This window comes from Lampetra planeri, chromosome 3 (genome assembly GCF_965212315.1).
Source record: "Lampetra planeri chromosome 3, kcLamPlan1.2.h2, whole genome shotgun sequence".
Lineage (NCBI taxonomy): Eukaryota > Metazoa > Chordata > Hyperoartia > Petromyzontiformes > Petromyzontidae > Lampetra > Lampetra planeri.
This window is the reverse complement of record NC_136109.1, coordinates 28,548,473-28,566,203: the sequence shown is the minus strand read 5'-3', so window position 1 is coordinate 28,566,203 and position 17,731 is coordinate 28,548,473. Positions and strand designations below refer to the sequence as shown.

Here is a 17,731-nt window from a genome sequence, read left to right as displayed (position 1 = left end):
GAAATCAAACGCGGGTGGCCGGGTTCATAGGGCAGTGCGCTACCCGCTACACTACCGCTCCCCACTAAGCCCGGTCCACAAAGCTACACACACATACACGTGTGTGTGCACTTGGTAGTGTGAAGGTGTTGGCAGGGTGACAAGTCTCGTCCCTCGAAACCTCCAACTTCTCCACCACGATGAAGGTGGCGCACATTGTATCGAGATTTAGAGATACCCAGGTGTTCACCGAGATCTTGGATGCGATTATTCCGATTGATCCTGTGCTGTTGAAGACCACTCAAGATATTTTGGCACACATTTCATCCTTCACATAACCCCGACATTCAGTTTGCTCTTCAAACTGCCTGCTAATGTACAATTATTTGAAAGCGGATGCTTTACTTGCGTGGTGGTGGAAAGCGCTCATAATCCGGTGACTTTGAGACAGGGTTGGTAGACTACAAATAGATCATTGATGTGCGAGATACTCAACTTGCAGGCCAACAGGCAACCTTAAAAGGCAGTCGGGCAAATAGATCACTGCCATCTCTAAGTGTTATCCCTTCTGAGGTGAAGTTTTTTCTAGGAATTTTAGTTTTCTATCTCATGAAAAAATGTAAACAAATTAGGGACCCACCATCCCAAGCAGAATCCTCATGAAAATGAGCCTTGAGAGTAAAGTTTTCCTGAGCAAAGCAGAGTAAAAAATATATATTTTTTTAAACGTGTAAGGTCTTGTTAGGATGCGATTAACCCACAGGTACAGAGCCACCAAAAGATTTGCACAACACATTTGCAAAAAGCATTGGTGTTAACATGAAAGAATTTTAATTGCCAGAAAAAGAAAAACATCGTTGTAGCGCCAAGCGGATAATACCGAGCAAGCGGAGGGAGGCGGCGTGAGGAGAACGTGGTCCCACGGCGACCATCAGCCACGCTTTTGGAATGGAAGTCGTGAGGCAAAGCCTCCACCTCAGGACGCAAGCCCCGTTCCAGTGTTGCCAGATCCAGAGAATCAAAACCTCGAGGCCTGTTGTACTCAAAATGGGGTGCATGGTGTGAGGGGGAGGGGGATTCTATAAATCCTGAAGGGGTCATGGTCGGTGACCATGAAGGGGACTGAGAAGAAGAGGTCCCACTCGGGTCGACGTTGTGGACTGCAAATTGTTGGATTTGAGGATCTGTGGCATTTTCAGAGTAGGCCATCATTCGTGTTGCTCTCAAAACGTCGAGAAAATATTTCTCTCGAATCGCAACCAACGGATACAAAACCTCCAGATTGTACCAAGAAAATTAGATGTGTGTGGGTCATCTCCATTTCCAAGAGACACTTAGAAAAAAACAATGATTCTCCAATCAACCAAACAAGGCACGTTTGCAAGTATTGTTGCTGGCTGAGGGAGGGGAGGATAAAAATAAACCCTCAATGCTGGAACCTTGAAAACGAAATAGGACTTCTTGCCAATGATAACAGTTTCCTCAATGCAGTATACATCTTACAGTATACTGAGAGAAGTAACCTCCGATCTGGAAACACTGTCCTGGGTATAAAAAAAAACTGAGGCAGTCAACAAAAACTGTAATAACCAGGCTGGGTCCTGCCACAGCCGTCCTCCATCGCCTCGTGTTGCAAAGCGAACACATCATTCTATATATATACGCGTGTCTTTATTCTCAGTGGGATAAAATATTACCCTTATATGGCATACCGAAGCACCAAAAAGCGAGCGTGTCTACATATTTCCGAGCGGGAAGCCTCACCGCAGCTCCGGCGACGAACGCGCGCAAACTTGCCCGCCATCCGCCGCTAGGGTTTCCTAACACGAGAGATGGTGGTGGTGGTTGTTGTTGTTGTTGCTGCTATTGTTGTTGTTTTTGGATGGAAGCTGCCAGCCACCACCTGTGCGTGCCGCCTGCCACGAGGCACGATTTACAAGTGACAACATGCTTGCGAGCCACGCCGCTGCAGGACATTGTCCAGGGGAGCGAGCCGGGGCAGAGATTTACAGGTTGGCAAAACGGTCAAAACTTAGCGCATTACATGATCTATACAGGGGGGGGGGGGGGGGGTTGTCACCGTCTGAGGTGAAACAAAAGTCATAGGGAAAATATCTCAACAATGATGGAAGAGAACTCCATGGAAGAGAACTCCATGTAAGGCGTCGTCTCTGCTGTCGTCTATGCGACGGGCAACCCGAGAAGATCCACGGCTTCACCAAGGACAGGTTGATTACCGAAAGACAAAAACGAGAGAGAACCATCCAGGGACCAGTGGCAACCCCGAATCAGGATTTTAAGTTTTCGTGACTGCAATGATTCATACTCTTTGTTTTTTTCGGTAAAGTCACGTATGGAAAAAATAAAATAAATGAAAAACAACTAAATTAAATCACTGTGATTTAATTTAGTTGTTTTCTCATTTATTTTATTTTTACCTACGTCACTTTATCGAAAAAACCCAAAGGGTATGAACCCCTAATCACATCGCCTGGGGCCGATTTGCGCCTCTCCCGGGGTTGTCAGCGGCCGTGGGGACACGGAGCTGTGTGGGGACTCTCTCTCTCTAAAGATGGATTTATTAAAAAAAACTAAATTGGACATTAATCATCAACGAGTGAATCTGGCCCACGGCGAAGTCATGAGGGGGGGGGGGGGCACGGACCGAAGAGAAGTTTGAGGGACTGGAGGAAGACGGCGAAGGACACCACCACGCCACGGACGTGCCGACGGCGGGGCAGGGTTAAGGGCGGATGGGAGGTTTCCAAGCAAAACAAAGTTCGTAAAAGCGAGCGAGTTCTCGAGACGAGGCACAGAGGTGTTGGTGGTGGCGGTTCGTGTTTTGCATCGTTATACACTGGACTTAAGCTGGAAAGTGCCAAGCCATACGAGATATTTGTAAGAGCATTTTGACAACAAAGACACCATTCGATCACAGGAATGTGGGCATAGCAACGCCGACAAATCAAAATGCAACGAACAAAACCGTTTCATTCAGGAACGAATCCAGAAGCAATGTTGTAACACGCGCGCAGACACACCGTGTGTACACTGTAATACGTATACATATCCCCACCCCTCAACTCAAAAGTATATAATAAGCGCATTGTGTTCACAATGTAACCGTTTAGACAACCTCAAAAACAGAACATGCAGTTGCCGCGAGATGCGATGGCACACTGCACGGCAAAGCCCAACACACACACACAGGTAAGAACGTCAACCTAGACCTCCACAGGCATGTTACTACATGTAAATAAGGCATCCCCGTATTGAACGGGAGAGCGGAGGGACACACCAATTTAAGAGCAAACGTGTTGTTGTCACGTTCCATTCCCGCCACCCCGCCCCTCCAAAAAAATAGAAAGTTTTGCCAATAATATATTTTAGCATTTTAAAAAATCACCAATTACATCCAATTTGTGCCTTCGGAGAACAGGTTGCCAGGTGACATAATGTCCCTTTGCAGCCCCTACAGCAATGGTCCTGGAATTACACCGCATAAATATTTCTCCCTCGAAAGGACCGCCGAGAATGGGTGCCGACCGACGCTCGGTAGCACCGTCGGCTTCTCCGGTGACATTCGGTCGCAAACCTACCAACAGCTGCGACGGCTGCGAGGCGGAACCCACATCCAACCCGTCAATTGTCGCGCCGGGCCCATCGGTGTGACCAAATCCAAAGAAACTTACCAAAATCTTACGAAAACCCCAGATTCGTTCAAACCTCAAATGACCACCCCCATATTGTTACCAGGAATCTCCAACAACCATTACGGACCAATCTTCCCTGCCCAGCCAAGTTGGAGTCCCCTGCCCACCCCCCCTTCTAGAAAGGCCACCGCAAGCCATTATCTGCGCAAGAACGAGGCGAGGCTGCCTCGCGGCACCTGGCTCGTCTCGACGCGCTGCGTCGTCACGCTCGTCATGCTCTTCACGCTCGTGCCGCTCGCCTGCTGCCCCGTCGACAGGCGGACGGCGGCGACGGCCGCCTCGCCGCCCATGTGAATTCCGCCGCGGGGCTCGGGCGAGCCCACGCCGGCCGAGTAGATGCCGAGACGGAGGATGGCCTCGCTGGGCTCGTTGGGCCCGCCCGACCCGGACTGGCTCGCGGCCGACGCCCTCGCGGTGGTGGCCTGCGAGCGGGTCGCGGAGCCGGCGCGGCTCGACCGGGACGAGGAATTGCCACCGCCGCCGCCGTCGCCGCCGCCGGGCGTGTTGTGCTTCACCGTGCGGGAGCGCAGTTCGTACTCCGAGATGGTCTCCTCTGTCGAGTCGGCGCCGCGCTCGGCGCCCTCCTGCTGGTGCGTGGACACGACCCTGGGTTTTGGTTTTTGAAGCCGTGCGGCCGTCGGTGCTGGCGGCGCCGGTGCGAGCACGGGGCTACACCGGCTCGAATGCCGGGCCGCTCTGGCCGTCCCCGCACACGCGCCTGGCGCCAGACATGACGGGAGCTTTCGCTTGCCAGAGTTGCACGGCGCAAACCGGACGGCGCCGTCGCTGAAAGACCAGCGAGGGACGTCTGCACGGCGGCTGTGCAATACTTGTAATTTGACACGGAAAGGACCACACCTCTGAATTGCTGTGGCCGGTATATTGCCGAGTCGCACTGCAACATGGGGGGTGCGAGCTGCTCGTGCATTGCACTCTGTGACCCGGTGAGCCGAATTCGATTCCCAGCCATGGTTAATAATGGAGAGAGAGAGGTATCTGAACCGCATTCACCAACCCGCACTGACCAGCCGTGGTGAAGTAGGATCAAAGAGCCCCGTGTCCGATGGGGTGATGAGATTGGGGAAACCGTCACCCAGCAGTAGATCGACAATGGGTGGTAAATAAAAAAAAATCAAACACTACCATCGTCTCATGGACAGACTGACCCCTGTCACGGTGATGTGTCATTTCCACCATGGCTCAGGGCTGCTGACGTCCCCAGTTCTCGTTTGAGCAATGCACTGGGATTTATAATGCGATAACATTGCACGGTGGATTAGAATCAAATCAGATTGCGACTGTACCTCAAAATGCAGTTCGACAACCAGGGGCGGGAGGTGGGGGAGGCGGGAGGTGGGGGGGGGGGCGGGAAATCGTGAGCACCGTGGGAGGTGTCGCGATTCCAAGGAGAACGAGTCTCGTTCCGACTGCACACGGCCGCTAAGCTCACGAACGTCGTCATCCACCGTGGATCTCTCCACTGCTGGATAAATGCCTCCCGAACACGGGACCATCTCCCCGCGGGGCCATCTAGGAGATGCGTGCGAGTGCAAATCCCTCGCGGGCGATCGCTCCGGTCGTGGGACAGCGCCGAGGCGTGCGGTGCCACCAAGCCCCAGCCGGCTCCCGTGTACACACGTGGGCACCAGGGGGTGGGGGCGGAGCGGTGGCGCAGCGGTCGGCGCAGGGCACCGCGATACGCGCGCACAACCAGACCGGCAACAGGACGAACCCGGCACGGTGCACCGTAACGAGAGAGCCTGCGGCAAGATCCACAGGCGATTGTTTAATCAAATCCAGGCTTGTGCTCGTCTCGGATTCACAGCGACACCAGAAACCGCAGCGAGAGCTGCATTTGAGCGGCATCTGGCTGGTGAACGGTTTAGCCCCGGGGCTGCGAGGGCGGCTGACGGGGGACTTGGCAGGGCCTTGGCAAGGGAGCGGTTAGGGGTGTATTTCGCGGTAATATCGCAAACCCTTTGAAGCCGTCACTGTATAGAACAAGATTTTGGTGAGCTTAGGTGAAAGCCCAACAAGCTAAAAGTGGGGGACAAGTCCCGACAGAGGGGATGTCTCAGCCCCTAGCTTCAAATTGGCCACATCCTGGTAAAGGGGACTGCGCTCTGTAGGACGTGTGTGTGTGCGCGCGTGTGTGCGACACTGCTTAGGGTTGGCACATTTCCAGCATAGCCCACTAACCGTAAACCTCCTGGTGTGTGTGGGTGTGCTTGTTGGTGCATGCGTACACACGTTATATATGCAATGAGAGAGTCACGTTCGTCTCTGTGCAGCGTCTCCACGTGCAGGTGCGTTTTTAGACACGACTCTGTAAATGCAAATCGTATTATAAATTGTGTTGGATCGAAAGGCCGGCCCGTGCAATGGGAACATGGAATTTGCACGACGCTGGCTTATTAGGGTCACCATGAATGAATGCCATCATTATTTTATTTTTTTCCTTCCCCAAACATGACTCCTCTCATTCATATATAGAGAGAACAAACAAAAACGACATTTTTCTTTTCCCAATTGCTTTTTTTTTTTCAAAATGTGAAGAAACTAAACCACCACTTGAGAAGATGCGAGGGAGGGAGCCGGACGGGGGCAGGAAGTGACAGGAAGTGACATGGAAGGAGGGAAACCGATCAAGGCACAGCCATGGAACGCGGCACCGACGCTCGTGGGACCGGCGCCGCAAAGGCACGAAGCGACGATACACGCAATGAGCCGTTCTGACCAAAAGCTTTACCTCCGAGAGCCACAGACCCCCCCCCTTCCCCCCTCCCATCAAGTTCCAGAAATCACCCCTTAAGCGGTCACCCCTACGGAAAAAAGAATTACCGTTCAAATGTAACAAAAACGACTTGTTCATATTCCCAGATTATCGATTACGTTCTACACGGACCGTAGAGTTGTGGTTACTCCTGCTGAGTGTCGAGTTCTCCACCTTCACACCTTGATGAGTTGCAGAGGTGGACTATCGCAAGCCCATCATCCGAGCGCCACAATTCTAGCGATGTCACATACCTCAAAAACCTTTCTGAACCGGACAGCGAAAACGGAAACCCAAAACAAACCAAACAAGCCCCTACTTCATGGACGTAGCCCAGGCCGCAGTGTTCAGGGCCGTCCAATACAAGTTGCAGGCTGCGTTAGACAGAAAAATAAAACACTTTAAATTCGCTTGAACGAGTCACCTTGGGTCGGTGGTTGTCATGGAGACGGTATGCAAATAACATTTTTGTGAGATCCTCAAGCACCAGACGATTTTAGTGACCTCACAATTTTTTACATTTTTTTCACATGAACGAAGCTGCAATCTTGTGTCAGACCGCCCCGCGCACATAAGTACATATTTGTGAAGTAAGCGCCCTTGTTTATTTTGTTTGCGTCGTTCTTTAACCGTGTTTGTGTTCCAAATTCAACACAGGAGCGACTAAAACTTGGTGGGGGTTGAGCAGGGTGGGCGAATTTTGGATATGGACGGAAGATCGCTTGAGCAGCAAAAGGGGATGCATTCCTTTTTTACATCCAGCTTTTGGCTGAAGCAACTCGACAGGACGATTGTCCGAATGCTCCTTCTGCCCCCGAGCACCGCTCGCGTGCAGCTAAGACCCGAAGAAGCCTCGGAGATCCATCAACAAAAGAAACATGCGACATAGCAAGCAGAGAAGAAAACTAAACAGCTGCCGTCTTCATCGGCGAAGGTGGAAAACGAGGAGGACGGGAATTGCAGCCCTTTGCAGAAGCACCCTTGGCCCGCTTACAAAAGAAAAGCACTAAGAGGCATGAAGCCTACTACTGTACTACCAACTTTTCATGGTTTTTTTTTTAAAAAAGCAAATGTTTCAAACATGCGAGGACACGAATCTTTGGTATCGACTGGAGGAGTCGCGAAGGCCCCAGGGCCTTGTGCTCGCGCGATACGCGAGTGGCGTGCGTGCGCGAGCACTACCCGCTCACTCGCACGTACGCACGCCTCTCAGCTGCCCCCCCGCCCCCCGCTTGTGTCGGAGTGAGGACCGATGCCATGATGGAGGAGAAGAGAGACGGCGGTGGGGGGGGGAGGGCAGAGCGCGCGGTTCACTTCCTGCGCGATACCTGCTGGTGGAAGAGCACCTCGTTGGCCTCTACCACATCTTCATCTTCGTCGTCGTCTTCCCCAGCTGCGCCCTGCCGGCGCAGAATCTGACGCATCGCGACCTCCTGCTCGGGGCACACGCACGGGCACACGCACGGGCACACGCACGGGCACACGCACGGGCACACGCACGGGCACACGCACGGGCACACGCACGGGCACACGCACGCACGCACACGCACGCACGCACGGGCACACGCACGCACGCACACGCACGGGCACACGCACGCACGCACACGCACGCACGCAACACACACAAACACGAATGCACATGTGCATGCATACACATACAAACACACAAACGCACACGTACACACAGTGCTCAGATAAAAAAAACAGTAGCTTCGACAATAATCCCCGGCATGCGTCTCCGCAAGCCGTCGGTGTCTGTGATGGCCGTGTGTTTGTGACGGTTGTGCCTCGGGCTCCTCCAGTCGATTTTTCTGAAGCGGTCGTCCTGTGAATAAACCACTTCCACTGGGGGGAACGTGAAATTTCCACCGCTGGCTCAGGGCAGCTCAAATGAGCACGTTGACACTGGCATTATTTATACCGATTTACATTTATAAAAAAAAAAACAACCCCTAATGACCAAATGGTCCCCGTGTCCCCGTGTCTCCGTGTCCCCGTGTCCCCGTGTCTCCGTGTCCCCGTGTCCCCGTGTCCCCGTGTCACCGCCGGGACGAGGTGAGGCCCGCTAGTGGCGCGTGCTGCTCCCCGCCATTACCTCTCCGTTGGCGTTGAGGACGACGACCCTGACCTCGTCGCCCGAGCCCCAGGTCGTGTGCTGCTTCATCAGCAGATCCCGCGGGGGGTTGTGCTGTACTCCTGCGCCACCCGCCCAGATCTGCCGGTGGCAGAGTGGAGGAGAGGGAGGAAGGAGAGGTGGGGGAGTGGGTGGAGAAGAGATGATGATGATTATGCAGGAGAGGAGAACCAAGGGAAACGAGCCACGTGACCTCTCCAGACTCACGCGGGTGACACGAGAATCGTCACCCGCGTTGTGATCCAGATCTCTGCTGACATAGGTTGGTGGATGACAGAGATGCGGGAGATACCAAACTTGCTCAACTAACTCCAAATTTGCTCAACTAACTCCAACCTTGCTCAACTAACTCTTCTTCCCACCTCCCCCCCCCGCTCCAATGATGGTCGTTATTTTTGTATTTTGGATTGGAGAGCAATTTGGGAAATTTGTTTAAAATAAATATGATTATTATGACTAGTCAAGTGTTCCTTGTGAAAGAGTCTTGAGACTTGTGCAGCAAGGCAGTGAGAGATTTGTGCCCCCAGCTTGGGCTGATTGAGGATGCAAGGAACATGGGAGAGGGGGGGGGGCATGGGGGGGTGGATAGTCACGTGGGCGGCTCACCGTGATGCCGTCACCGGCCTTGACGATTGTGCGGCCCGTGAATTTGTAGACGATGTCGGCGCGGCCATGGATCGAGCGCTTCACAGTCCACCCGCCCACCGCCTGGTCCTGCTCCCCACAGGAACGCGAGTGGGAACACGTACACGGGAACACGCGACACGCACGCGTGCGGGCACGGGGCAACACAAAGACGCACGCAGACGAGAAAACACAAATGGCACAGACACACGCACACACGAACAAAACAATTAAAAAGCTGCTGCCTTGAAGTCACTGGGGCTAGAGTCACAAACGGAGTTCAAATCCAAGTTAGAGGCCTACGACCTTTTGGGGTCATCAAGATGGGGTGCGACTTTTATGGGAAGCATTCCGTGGTTGTCCTGCACGCAACTCCCAGACCGGTGCCTGCTACGGAGGAATGTGGAATGCCCGGCGCGAGCAGAGGCCCCGCCAACCAGGAGGCAAGCAGCGCGCAAACGCTCGTTTGACCTCAGACTCGACCTGCTCGAAGAATAGGCCGCGGTTTAAAGGAGTTATTGTTGTTTTCATTCAAATCGCTGAATTATGTTTTGCCCCCACTTGGCCGAGCTGTCTGGGGCAACATTCACCGGGGCTCCATGGGACAGAGAAATACTGAAAATTCCAGGGACCCGTAAAAGTGTTCCTCTGAAAGAAAAAAAATCCCGCGCGTGGTCAATTTCTTCCGTTCAGATTTGGCGAAAAGATACTGGAAGGAATTCCTTACATGTGCCGTGGCGCCTGCCCATAAAAGTGAAATACAATCCCTTCTGTCGAAACCCGAGGCTTTCTTCGACCAGTGGGAGGGTTGCTCATTCTTAGTTGAACACGAAGTAGGCTTTCTCGACCAAAATTATCCACGATATCGTTTTTTTTGGTTGAGATCGCGTAAATATAAACGTGTCGTTAAGCCCACCACCACCCGACACAGCCTATTAGTAAAGTTCGTCACGTAAACAAAACATGCCAATTCATTACTAGTCCAGCACACCAGTGTGTTGGAGAGTAAACCTACATCGACACTTGGAGTACAGCATTTTGACGGGAATTACAACCAGCATCATCAGGCGACAGCCAGTTATGTATAAATCCTCTTGTTTCGGTCTTAAATAAGAGGGAAGGGAGGGATCATACTCCTCTGCTTTCCCCCAGCCATCTGTGCTGTCGACTCCATGCCTAAGTCCAAGCCCAAGGGCCTCATTTCCTCTGCCTATGACCGACTTTCCTTTCTCTCTATAGAACACATTTCGCCCATTGTTTTTGCACAGCGTCTTGAGACGCAGACTCAATGAAAAGCTGCATGAATCTACATCATATTCAAGTGCCACGGTAGAAAAAACCATTGCTCTGCTGTCCGGCTCTCCCGATGCGTTTTCGGGTCATGCCGCATGCCGTCCTGCACAATGTGCCGGGAGCAAAACGTGTTGGCACGCGCGACCAAACGTCGGGCACCGTGGCGGGAAAAAAGAGTGGCACGACCCGGAAAACGCATCGCAGGGATTGGGGGTCGCCGTCGTGCGCGGCGCGGCTCTGCCTCCTTGCCTGCTGCGAGTCGTTGATGAGCTTCACGAATCTGCCGCCGGCGTCGATCTCTTCCACGGCGATGACTCCCGACGCGGAGGCGCGCTGCGTCACGCTCACGCTGCTCGTCGCCTCCGACTCCTGCACGTCCAGGCGCTTGCGCTTGGCCGCCGCCGAAGACGACAGCGACAGGCCGCCCGAGATGGAGCCCGAGGCGGCCGCAGCGGCGGCACCGCCGCGAACCACGGCCACGCGGGAGGACGCGACCGACGAGCGCGACGACGCGACTCCACCGCCGGCGACGCCGCCGCTGCCAGCGGCCGCAGAGCCGGCGCCGGACGAGGAGCCGGAGACGGCGCCGCTGCCGCCCGAGGTGCGCACGGTCTCGGAGGAGCGAGTGACCGTCACGCGGGACGAGGGGCTCGGGGAGAGGTGCAGCCTGCGGGCGGGCGGGGGGAGGGGGGTGACGTGAGCGCCTGTCGGCATCCGTCATCGTCGTCAGCTGCCGTGAGCTATCCGCCACCGGGTGAACGGTTCACCAGGACGACGCAGTCCCTGGCGGTTTCCTCGTTTGGCCGCTACTCCATCATTAGTTTTGACCACGAGCGATTGTCCCCACTAGCGACGCGACGTGCACTGCCCAAGCCAACTTTTCCGAGCAATAAATGGATATGTACACATCCGTGCGCAATTACAAATCAGCGCTTATGTGTGGGTGTAGGCACACGCGTGTTCGTTCAAGCATACTGACAGTCATTGGGAACGATGATGCCGATGACAGTGATGATGCCGAGGACGGCCACGATGATGACAACGATGATGGCCAAGATGACGACGATCCCGATGGCAATGCCGGTGGGCGACAACCACGCACCTCTCCTCCTCGCCCTCGAGCAGCTTGCGGTAGGCGGAGATCTCCATGTCGAGCGCCAGCTTCACCTCGAGCAGATGCTCGTACTCGTTGATCTGCGCCGTCATCGCCTGCCGGATCTCGGTGAGCTCGCGGTCCTTGTCGGCGAGCTGGCGCCAGTGCGAGTCGCGCTCGCGCCGCAGCGTCTCCTCCAGGTCGCGGATCTGCGCCTCCGCCCCTGCCACCTGCGTGCGGGGCGCCGCCACGAAACAACAACACGTGACCGTTATGACGACGGTGACGACGATGTACGTTCGCACCGTACGTAGCCAACCATGCTAATCGGGAGGTGCGGGGAAGGGATGAGAAACCTAACACAACGAGCAGTTCTTAAGAAATGAGTTTGTCAATCTCGATCATTTAAAAGTGAAAAGCTTCCAGTGGCTTCCTCAGATCGGAAGGTGGAGCGTTCCAGACGGTCGCAGAAGCGCATCCCAAAGCACGCGATGTGGTCACTATCTCTGTTCAATGGTTAGCCACAAGCTGCTGCGAGGAGGATCCGAGCTTGCGTGATGGTTCATCATGCCACTGAACACGATTGATGACGGTGGGGTGATGATGAACATGACATTTGTGACCATGTTACTGATTATCACGACGATGATGACGATTGATGACGATGATCACGATCATGACGACATCAACGACGACGGTGAGGATTACAATGATGACCACACCGATGGCGACCACGGCGTGCGAGTGGGGGGCTAGCGGGGGAGTGAGGGGGGGGAGGGGGGGTCCCACCTGGCGCTGCAGGGCGCCCAGCTGGTTGTTGAGCGTCTCGATGCGCATGCGAGACTCGGTGAGCTCCTCCTGCACCACGCCCGACATCGTCGAGTTCTGCTGCAGCGACATCTTCGCGTTCTCCATCTGATCGGGCGTGCATGGCCAGCAGCATCATCAGCATCATCATCATCAGCACCACCACCACACACACGTTTCGCAAATCCCGCACATTGTACGATCGAGAACACTGAGACACAGGGGGCGGAGATCACAGCGACTCGAACACCCTCATCAGCAGCCATGGTCTACCCACTGCTAGATGAAGGCCTTCATCTAGCAGGCCACAGAGGCACCAGCAGAAGTTGATTCGGCCTCACGCGAGGCCGCCGAGTGGGTTTCAAACGTGGACACGGACCTCTAAGTCGCGACACACTGGGCCATACGCTCGCACGAAGAAGTAGCAGCAGCAGAAGCGAGACGGAGCAATACAAAACACTCTTGCTCTGCGTCTCTCGGCCTCACACCTTGGTCTTGTAGTTGTTCTCGAGCTCCCGCTTGTAGAGCTGCACCTGGTCCGTGTGCTCGGCCCGCAGGTCCTGCAGGGCCTGCGCCAGCTTGTTCTCGTACTCCTGCTGATGCCCGGCGTCGATCTCCACCAGCCGGGACTCGTGCCGCTTGCGCGTCTCCTTCACCTCCTGCGGCGGACACGGGATGGGGGGGGGGTCGTAACATTTAAAAATGAAGTTTAAAGGTGCAGCCCTGCAAATGCCTGCTGCTCACCCCGCCGCCGGAGAAAAAGCACCGCCACTCGAGTGGTCTCCTCTTCCGCGTCGACCGGGCGGGTCGGAAGGTGTGTGCGCAGCCTCACTCTAGCCCCACCGCACGCAGCTCTGCCGATCATAGATGCCGCGGGGGTGAACGTTACGGCGGTGAACGCCGCGGCGGCAAACGCTTCCCGCACTGCGGGATGGTGAACGTTGCTGTGGTGAACATTGCCGGGGTGGTGAACGCGTTCACGCCGCGCGGGTGGATGGGCAGACGTCGCCGGGATGTACGGGGGGGGGGGGGGGGGGGGATTTGAGAAACCTGCAACGTTGTTTCAACTGCCGGGCAGGGAGATGGAATGGAACCGCCCATCTCTGGTTCCAGTGTGCTGACCAATACACCACCAAGACAGGGGGGGGCGGGGTGCGGGTGCATGGAGGGGGGGGGGTGCATGGGGGGGGGGAGGGGTGCATGGGAGGGGGAGCTCACGTTTTCGAACATCGACCGACGGAACTCGAGCTCTTCCTTGAGGCTCTGGGCGGCGTTCTCGGCGGTGACTCGGGCCAGCGTCTCCTCCTCCAGCTGCTTCTTCAGGTTCAGCAGGTTCCCCTCCAGCTGCACGGTCACACGCAGCGCGCACACAAACACACGCGCGTTAGCCTTGTACTATAACTTATTTCGCACCGTACGTAGCCAACCGTGCTAACCAACAGCCTCAATAGACTGTTGGGGCAAGTGCTGTTCGCGAGTGGCGCCTATGAAGGCCGGCACGGCACACGAGGGGATGGGTGGCCATCACCATGCCAGGCTGCCTTGAAATGGTAACAATTTAAGGACGAGTCGACCTAGGGGAGGCCCATGACTACTGTGGTTGATTGTGTGCTAGGAAGTGAACTTGGGTCCCGTGGTTTGTAGCGCAGTGCGCCAAACGCTGCGTCACCTCTCCCGACCATGCGTGTACACACACAGCAGGTTTCTCTCCCGACGCAAACTGCACGCACGCGCACGCACGCCACTGCTTCCAACTGACAATTACATTGATAAACTTAAAAATCATCACAAGCTCCATATTATAAACACGTGTGTGTTGGTAAATAATTTAACCAGTCCTGGTAAATAATTTAACCAGTTTTAATGAGTCCTGAAGACTTTGCTGTTTTTTAACTGGATGTTTCTGTTTGCGCGTCATCACTTTAAGATGTTTTCTTGTTCACGTTTTTGTTTGTTGCGGTTGCACCCCGATTCAAGAGCCGAATGGCTCACACGGCTATACCTAATAAATGAAAAAAAACTGAAACTGCATGTCTCGATTATTATAGTGATCAGTTTGTTTGGATAAACGCATTTTATGAAAATGAAAATCAGCCGAGAGTGGAGCAGTGGTGCAGCGGTTAGTGCACTGTGCTAAGAACCCCGGTGACCTCGGTTCGAGTCGTGCCAGCGGTGAACGCCAGTGCCGAGGAGCGATATCGGATCCGATGCACCCTCGGCAACGACCCCATTCACATCCCCCCCCCCCCCATCGCTAGCCGCCTACGGGCAGAGACAAGTTTCCTACCGCATGAGATCGTATCTTCCGATTTGACCACTTTATTTTTCTTTTGCGTACATTTTATGCATAGTTGTTGAATCGTTTCCCGTGTTGGAGTTTTATGTGGGTTTGAGTTCATCGCCGCGCATTTCAGCGTCCGTTATCATTTCTACGCCAGGTCTGAATCTCGCATCGTTTGTCTCCATGGGCTCGCACTCGCTCAGAGAGACTTTGCCGTGGGCGACGATCCGGCTGCAGCGTGCGGTGCCGCGCGGCGAGGGGGTAAAGCGTCGGCAGCCACCGCCCTGCGGCTCGCGCGCAGATTCTCAGGGCGTGCCGAGACTGCCAGCTCCCGCTCTCATCTGGCCTTTGCTCAAACCTGCCCAGCCAGCCATCCCACCCTCCCACCCAGGCCTCCCACTATCCCCCACACAGCTCCCTGGAACCCCCCCAACGTGAGTCACAGGCAAGATTAAACATGTCTTTCCTTTTTTTACGTGATTCAGAAGAATAACATTCTTTTAATGGTGCGGTCTTTTCTGGGCTCCACTTGGGCAAAACGTTGCGCTTTAGGTTTCGCCTTTGCAGAGGTCGGGCCGTTATTCCACACTCGAACAGACGTCTGATAACCCTGGTGAGGCCCAGCCCCGGTGAGGCCCAACCCCGGTGAGGCCCAACCCCGGTGAGGCCCAGCCCTGGTGAGGCCCAACCCTGGTGAGGCCCAGCCCTGGTGAGACCCAACCCTGGTGAGGCCCAACCCTGGTGAGGCCCAGCCCTGGTGAGGCCCAGCCCCGGTGAGGCCCAGCCCCGGTGAGGCCCAACCCTGGTGAGGCCCAACCCTGGTGAAGCCCAGCCCTGGTGAGGCCCAGTCCTGGTGAGGCCCAGCCCTGGTGAGGCTCAGCCCCGGTGAGGCCCAGCCCTGGTGAGGCCCAGCCCTGGTGAGACCCAGCCCTGGTGAGACCCAACCCTGGTGAGGCCCAACCCTGGTGAGGCCCAGCCCCGGTGAGGCCCAACCCTGGTGAGGCCCAGCCCTGGTGAGGCCCAACCCTGGTGAGGCCCAACCCTGGTGAGGCCCAGCCCTGGTGAGGCCCAACCCTGGTGAGGCCCAACCCTGGTGAGGCCCAGCCCTGGTGAGACCCAACCCTGGTGAGGCCCAACCCTGGTGAGGCCCAGCCCCGGTGAGGCCCAGCCCCGGTGAGGCCCAACCCTGGTGAGGCCCAGCCCTGGTGAGGCCCAACCCTGGTGAGGCCCAGCCCTGGTGAGGCCCAGCCCTGGTGAGGCCCAACCCTGGTGAGGCCCAGCCCTGGTGAGGCCCAGTCCTGGTGAGGCCCAGCCCTGGTGAGGCTCAGCCCCGGTGAGGCCCAGCCCTGGTGAGGCCCAGCCCTGGTGAGACCCAGCCCTGGTGAGACCCAACCCTGGTGAGGCCCAACCCTGGTGAGGCCCAGCCCCAGTGAGGCCCAACCCTGGTGAGGCCCAGCCCTGGTGAGGCCCAACCCTGGTGAGGCCCAACCCTGGTGAGGCCCAGCCCTGGTGAGGCCCAACCCTGGTGAGGCCCAACCCTGGTGAGGCCCAGCCCTGGTGAGACCCAACCCTGGTGAGGCCCAACCCTGGTGAGGCCCAGCCCCAGTGAGGCCCAGCCCCGGTGAGGCCCAACCCTGGTGAGGCCCAGCCCTGGTGAGGCCCAACCCTGGTGAGGCCCAGCCCTGGTGAGGCCCAGCCCTGGTGAGGCCCAGCCCTGGTGAGGCCCAGCCCCGGTGAGGCCCAGCCCTGGTGAGGCACAACCCTGGCAGCTCTGCAGTGAGCAGCGACGTCAAATTCACTCCTTGTACAAGCACCGTTGTCGACACAAAGGGGCCTTTCATTCATCCCCTCTGCTCTCATAACTACTGCCGCCCCCCGCCCCCGCTCTGACGCCTGCCCACTCTCAGTGGCATCTACTCTCGTGATTTATTTTTGGTTCAATCGCTCGTAAAGAAATAAAGTAATGCTGCAAAAATGCGACGTAAAATGACTCCCCGCATGGCCGGATGGAAATGCCCGAGCTTCAATGAAATTGTGGGAGGCGATGCGGTGATCGTGCGGAATAGTGGGGCGAGGTTTGAAGGACGGCGCTTTCAAGAATTGGACCGAAACTTTCAAAAGGTTGAAGGCTACAGTGAATGTGATTCACAGGTTATTGGGATTTAAAGAATTGCTGTGTGTGGATGTTAAAGAGGTTGTTCAAGTGGTTATTTGAATCATGACTATTGATACTAAATATAAATACGCATGTAATGTGCAGAATACGATATTGAAAAAGTTAATTTTGTAACGAAGATCATTTTAGGACGCTAATAGCAGAAAGATGATATTAAACAAACATGAATATAGATGATAAAGTTCTAAGATGTTAACAGCGTACAAGAAAGTTTATTGGATGAAAAAGTAGTTCCATAAATTTGTCGAATTGCCCGAGACGTTTAAAACGTTTAAAATCGCGTCTGTTCTGGCTGCCTACTCCAATTAGAAACCGTCACCACGAGTCAACCGCTGGTTTCCTTATTGAAACCGCAAAGTATTTATGGGACGGGCTTTAATTGAAGTGAAACCAAGGATGTTCGAGTTCCCGCTACAATGGCAGCAGCGGCAGCAGCAGTGGCAGCTGTGGTAGCAGCAGCAGCAAACGGTCGCACAAACCCAACGTTTACACCGATGGGCACTCTGCGGTTTAATCTGCTCGGGTGATGAGATCACGTTTCCAACTGTACCGTGACCTTTGCCAAAAACATGTGCCCCAACCGGCCGAAAAAAAATAATGTAACCGCTCCACTTCACGGTCGTTATCTTTTCATGAGGTCATTCGCATTTCTGAGCTGCAGCAACAGCAGCAAAGTGATCGCGACGAGAATAAATACATACTAGTGACACACACCACACCGTATTCGCTCGCTCTCCGAGAGAGAGAGAGACGCACACAGAGAGGACGACTTTCCGAGGTGCGGGGAGGAACCACGGGCAAGCAGGGAACGCGGTAGCAGCAGCCACTCGGTGAGGAGCCGCTGCCAACTTCTCCCCC

General features: G+C 55.2%; 1 protein-coding gene across 2 annotated transcripts in view; it reads right to left on the bottom strand.

The window, feature by feature from the left end:
* Positions 1 to 787: 787 nt before the first annotated feature.
* Positions 788 to 17,731, bottom strand: part of LOC144717206 (lamin-B1-like) — a 33,700-nt gene continuing 16,756 nt past the window's right edge. Inside the window, exons 4-12 of one of the 2 annotated variants that reach the window (XM_078592569.1) lie at positions 13,635 to 13,760; positions 12,905 to 13,075; positions 12,399 to 12,524; positions 11,619 to 11,839; positions 10,766 to 11,183; positions 9,206 to 9,313; positions 8,561 to 8,680; positions 7,794 to 7,898; positions 788 to 4,279 (exon numbers count right to left, since the gene is read on the bottom strand). In XM_078592569.1, the coding sequence (XP_078448695.1) occupies positions 3,830 to 4,279; positions 7,794 to 7,898; positions 8,561 to 8,680; positions 9,206 to 9,313; positions 10,766 to 11,183; positions 11,619 to 11,839; positions 12,399 to 12,524; positions 12,905 to 13,075; positions 13,635 to 13,760 (1,845 nt within the window). In that variant the 3' untranslated portion in view covers positions 788 to 3,829. The remainder of the gene's footprint in view (positions 4,280 to 7,793; positions 7,899 to 8,560; positions 8,681 to 9,205; positions 9,314 to 10,765; positions 11,184 to 11,618; positions 11,840 to 12,398; positions 12,525 to 12,904; positions 13,076 to 13,634; positions 13,761 to 17,731) is intronic. The other variant, XM_078592571.1, reaches the window with a different exon arrangement.